The 5955-nt window shown below is 34.3% G+C and overlaps 1 protein-coding gene across 1 annotated transcript; it reads left to right on the forward strand.

The window, feature by feature from the left end:
- Nucleotides 1–3232: 3232 nt before the first annotated feature.
- LOC107863638 (glucan endo-1,3-beta-glucosidase 13) lies at nt 3233–5624 on the forward strand. The gene is made up of 2 exons (XM_016709663.2): nt 3233–4830; nt 5401–5624. Exons 1-2 carry the CDS (start codon nt 3423–3425, stop codon nt 5433–5435), a joined length of 1443 nt encoding a protein of 480 aa, XP_016565149.1. The 5' UTR covers nt 3233–3422; the 3' UTR covers nt 5436–5624.
- Nucleotides 5625–5955: the final 331 nt, after the last annotated feature.

Raw genomic sequence — 5955 nt, forward strand, 5'->3', positions numbered from 1 at the left:
GAAAAAGTCCCTAGGGAGGTTATTTGGAGATTCTTGGAGGTGAGAGGGGTCCTAGTGGCATACATCAAAATTATTAAGGACATGTACGATGGAGAAAAGACTCAGGTAAGAACGCGGGAGGAGACTCAAAGCATTTTTCGTTCTAGAGAGGATTGCATCAGGGTTCGACTCTTAGTCCATTCCTGTTTGTATTAGTAATGGACGTGTTGACATGGAGTATTCAAGGTGAGGTGCCTTGGTGTATGTTATTTGCGGATAATATAGTGCTGATTGATGAAACGCGGAGGGGAGAAAAGGAATGAAAAATAAGAGGTATGGAGGCAAACCCTGAAATTTAAGGGGTTCAGGTTGAGTAGGTCCAAGACGGAGTATTTGGAGTGCAAGTTTAGTAACTTGAGGTAGGAGGACGAAGTGGTGATGAGGTTGGATTCCCAAGATGTTTGTAAGAGGGATAGTTTTAAGTATCTTGAGTTTATGATTCAGGGGAATGGAGAATTGATGAGGATGTCTCTAATCGTATTAGAGCAGGTTGGATGAAGTGGAGGCTCGCCTCAAGAGTGTTGTGTGATAGTAAGGTGGCCCTTAAGCTTAAAGGCAAATTCTATAGAGCGACAGTCCGTCCAACCATGCTGTATGGAACAGAGTGTTAGCTTGTTAAGAACTCCCATATTCAAAAATTGAAGGTGGCGGAAATGAGAATGTTGCGCTGGATGTGTGTGCTTACTAGAGGGGATAGAGTTAGGAATGAGATTGTCCGGGAGAAGGTGGGAGTGGCTTCGATAGAGGACAAGATGCGGAAAGAAAGACTGAGATGGTTTGGGCATGTGATGAGGAGTGGCACGGATGCCCCAGTTCATATGTGTGAGAGGCTAGCTTTGGATGACTTCAGAAGGAGTAGAAGTAGGCTGAAGAAATACTGGAGGGAAGTGATTAAACATGACATGGAGCAGCTTCAGCTTACTGAGGACATGACCCTAGATAGGAAGGTGTGGAGGTCGCGGATAAGGGTAGAAGGCTAGGGTGAGTGCATGGGTTGTAGCAAGTAGTTAGAAGAGTCCCTATTTAGCAGGGTTAGCAATCGTAGGACTGTGTCAATAGGTAGGAGCCGCTAGTCAGGAGAGTTTGGGTGTGGTGGATGGCCTGGCCTGTGAGTGTAGACGGGTGTCATATTTTATATTTCTTATTTCTTATTTCTTATTTCTTATTGCTTATGACCCTTAGTTCTTCTATTCCGTATTGCTCCGAGTTCTATTTTACTATTTCTTATTATTTACTCCTGTTAAGCCACTCATCCTACTTCACGTTTCATCACGACTTTGTTTACTATTCTTTGTCTTGAGCCAGGGGTCTATCGGAAACAGTTTCTCTACTACTTCAAAGATAGCGGTATGGATTGCGTACATTTTACCCTCCTCAGACCCCACTGTGTGGGAATACACTGGGCTTGTTGTTGTAGTTGTTTATAATTAAATGTTAAGATCAAAATAATTTGAAACAAGTTTAATAACATTTTTACATAAAATAGAGACTCAAATATGTATGAGTATGCTTTGTGGGGTCCACTATCACCTTTTCATTTTTAGTGGCATGTGAAAGACCTTAAAATTTTTATAATTTACTAAAATGTGTGTTAACTTACAAAGTAATAAAAACTTCAATTAAAATCTAAGAGACCAAAAAAATCACGTGAGGACTATTAAAAAATACTATTCTCTCTTATATATAATAGTAATATATGGCGGACAATATTTAAATTGATGAGAATATTTTTCGATATTTGAATATGAGATTTTATTTACTATAAATTGGAACGAAGAATACTACGACAATAATGCACCACAAGAAAACGACTACTAGTAAACTACTACTACCAGTAATATTTATTGGCTACGTTGTTGCATTAATGAAATGAATAGTATGTTTAAACCTCCCCACTCATCATCCGTCTATTTCTCAAAGTTAGAGAAAAAAATAATTAGAAAAGGTCTATCGTTTTATTCAAAGAATTTGAGTTATGAATAATAATAATACAATATTTATATAATAAGATTTTATTAAGATAATCATAAATGGAGTAAATTATTTGATAAAATATTAATTCATAATTTAATAAATTAATGACTAGACTCATAAGATTCGTAAAAATCTTTTTTCCTAATCGTACACTTTCACCACATTTGGTTAATTTCTCCCAACCACTCCATTTATTTTTGGGCCCAGAATGAAAAAGAATAAGAAATAATAATTAAATCACAACCCCCCACTTTCACCACATTTGGTTAATTTCTCCCAACCCACTCCATTTATTTTTGGGTCTAGAATGAAAAGTTAGTAAATTAATTTTGTACATTATCCCATTAGAAGATGACATGTGTCTAATTTAATTAAAAGTTTCTCTCACCTTGCAATGGTGGAAATCTGTCAAAAATAAAGGCATTTTTATGAAGTTTCTTAATGATAAGCGTATTTTTAGCCCCAAAATATAAAGAAGGGTAAAGTTAGTCAATTAATAAAAGTTGAGAAGGGTTTTTAACCCTTTTTTTATTTTTAACCACTAAGTGTCTGTTTGGGATTGTTTATTTCCACATTTACTTTGAGAAATAAATATTTTTTTTTGAAAAGAAGAGTGTTTTATAAACTTGCAAAAGTAATTTAAAAAGAAGTAGAAGTAATTTTTCTACTTTTGAAAGAAGCAGAAAATTTTTTCTTTCCGAAAAAAGTAGAAACGGGAAATTATTTTTAACGACAAAAATATCCCTATCACTCTCTCTCACACACATATATATCCCTTATTAATTAATTAACACATCTTATAAGTTTAATTTTAAAATTTTATATTTCATATTTACATCATAATTCTTTATTTTATTTTATGAATATAATTATTATTTATTTTTACTCATTTTTTAAAAATAAATCTAAAAATATAATTAATGATGATATGTAATTAAATAAAAATAAAATTTTAATTAAAAAATATTTATTATAGATATTTAAAATAGATTTTATCTGTAAATTGATTTTAACAGTAAAAATCTATTAATACATGTCCTTTTTTGTTATATTTTGCTCGAAAAAATATTTTTTGGAAAAGATTAGCCAAACATAATCTATTTAAATATAAAACATACTTTTCAAATAAATTTATCAAATATAAATTGCGTTTTTTAAAGTCAATTTTATGAAAAGTTATTTTATAAAAGTATCTTTTAAATAAATAGTTTTTTAAGATCAATCCCTAACAAGCTCCAACACTCCTCTACCCCCGTTAACACATGCACGACTCTTTCTTCCCAAAAAATACTCCACTTTCCTTCTCTATAAAATCTCACCCATAATCACCAAACCACAATAGACTCTCCTCTTTCTTCTCCGATCCCCTTAAAAATCTCATTGCTCTGTATTCTCAATAGATTCAGAGCATGGCCACTTTTACTATATTGCCCTCTCTCTTGATTCTACTCTCTTTTCTCTCTGTTGCATATTCAGGATCCATTGGAATTAATTATGGCCGAATTGCGAACAATCTTCCATCTCCATCCCAAGTCGTTCAGCTCCTTAAAACACAAGGCGTTAACCGAGTTAAGCTTTACGATACTGATTCCACGGTACTCACTGCTCTTTCTGGCTCGAATATATCAGTTACTGTTGCCCTTCCTAATGAGCAACTCTCTGATGCTGCCTCTAAACAATCTTTCACTGATTCATGGGCTCAATCGAACATCCTTCCTTATTACCCGAAAACTCTTATTGAATCCATAGCTGTCGGAAATGAAGTGTTTGTCGATCCCAAAAACACAACTCCCTTTCTCGTACCCGCTATGAAAAACGTTTACTCATCTCTTGTCAAATATGGTCTTGCTTCGTCGATCACAGTTTCATCCCCTCTTGCACTCACTGCTCTACAAAATTCTTACCCTTCGTCCTCCGGTTCATTCAAAACGGATCTTATTGAACCGGTCATGAAACCCATGTTGAGTTTTCTTAAACAAACAGGTTCTTCTCTTATGGTGAATATTTACCCTTTTTTTGCGTATGCAGCGGATACGGACACAATCTCCTTGGACTATGCTTTGTTTCGGGATAACAAAGGTGTAACGGATCCGAATAATGGGCTTGTTTACAAAAGCCTTTTTGAGGCCCAAATGGATGCTGTTTATGCAGCCATGAAAGCTTTGAATTTCGATGATGTGCCCATCGAGATTACTGAAACTGGCTGGCCTTCCAAGGGTGATGAAAACGAGGCTGGTGCAAGTGCTGACAATGCTGCGGCTTACAACGGCAATCTTGTAAGAAAAGTACTTACTGGACGTGGGACCCCTTTGAAACCAAATGAACCTCTTAACGTCTATTTATTCGCTTTGTTCAATGAGAATCAAAAGCCCGGGCCCATATCCGAAAGGAACTATGGGCTTTTCTATCCTAATCAACAGAAAGTTTACGATATTCCGCTTACCAAAGAGGGATTGAACAGTGGGTCCACCGTGAATAACGGAAGTAAAAGCCAGGTGGTGAATACGCAGTCGCCATCTCCATCTCCGTCTCCGCCCCTCGTTAACGCCAGTGATGTGGAGACAAGCAAGGTGGTGAACACCTGGTGTGTGGCCAATGAAAAAGCTCCACGTAAAAAGTTGCAAGCGGCCTTAGACTACGCTTGTGGAGAAGGTGGGGCTGATTGCCATCCGATTCAACCGGGTGCTACGTGTTATAATCCGGCTTCACTGGAGGCACACGCTTCTTATGCGTTCAATAGTTACTATCAGAAAAAGGCACGTGGGACTGGCACGTGCGACTTCAACGGAGCAGCCTATCTTGTCACTCAACATCCTAGTGAGTATTCATTCATTTTCTCGTCTTTCAACTTGTGTGAAAATCTGAACCAATAAGTCCATTCTATAATTATATTTAATTTAATTAGAAGAGTAGGATGATATATAATTCCTAAATAAATCGCTTTTACTTAGCCATTATTTTATTAATTTTTTTTTTTTTTATTTGTCATTGTTATAAATTGAAAAAAAAGACAATTTTCTTTTTTTCTATTATATCTTTAGCATTAATTATTTTTTCCTCAAATTAATCCAAGACATAATAGTAAAGACCATTAATAGTATTATGATAAAATAGTCATATAAATAATTATTTTTTTTAATAAATATCTAAAAATTAAAACATACAAATATAAACAAACGGAGAGAGACATTGCTACTATCTGTTAGGTAGCAAGTCATTGATTTATTTGCTTATCGATCACATCTACAAGTTAAATAATCTTCATCTAAATTTAATCCTTGTATCTCTTGTTATATTATTCTGATTTACTTCTTTGAAAAAGATCATATTGCAATAATATAAAATGTTTTTTGGAATTACCTAAAGATTGATTTCTTCCTATTGCAGAATATGGCAGTTGCAAGTTTCCAACAGGATATTGAATTGAGGATTGGCTGAGATTTGAGAAATTTAGCATGCAAATTATCCTAGTTATTGGATGAGGGACCTGGGGTCCACATTAGGGGTGTTCATCAATCGGTTCGATTCGATTTTATATATTATCAATTCGGTTTATCGGTTTTCAATTTTTAAATATACTAAATCAATAAGATATTTTTTATTGATTTTCAGTTTATAGTCCGTAACAGTTCGATTTTTGGTTTAACCGATAAAAAAATACTCATAAAATAGAAATAGTAGTAACTAACATGAAAAAAAAAAATGAATATTAGTTGCAACAAAAAATCCTATATGATGTGTTTCATTTATAAGAATCTTCAAGTTTGAACTAAATATTGTTAGGAGAAATTAAGAATTTGTATAATTGAAATAATTGGTTTGTTAATTTGTAGAAATTAAAGAGAAATATATCATATATATATATATATATATATATGTGTGTGTGTGTGTGTGTGTGTAATTTCAACCAGGGAGAACACATTCTACATTCGGACGATAAAC

Source organism: Capsicum annuum, chromosome 3 (genome assembly GCF_002878395.1).
Source record: "Capsicum annuum cultivar UCD-10X-F1 chromosome 3, UCD10Xv1.1, whole genome shotgun sequence".
Classification (NCBI taxonomy): Eukaryota; Viridiplantae; Streptophyta; class Magnoliopsida; order Solanales; family Solanaceae; genus Capsicum; species Capsicum annuum.

Bases quoted from the DNA above. Each gene is read 5' to 3' on its own strand.
- LOC107863638 (XM_016709663.2), top strand. From the start codon at position 3,423: ATGGCCACTTTTACTATATTGCCCTCTCTCTTGATTCTACTCTCTTTT. The intron at 4,831-5,400 runs GTGAGTATTCAT...TTCCTATTGCAG, and splicing joins TCTTGTCACTCAACATCCTA to AATATGGCAGTTGCAAGTTT.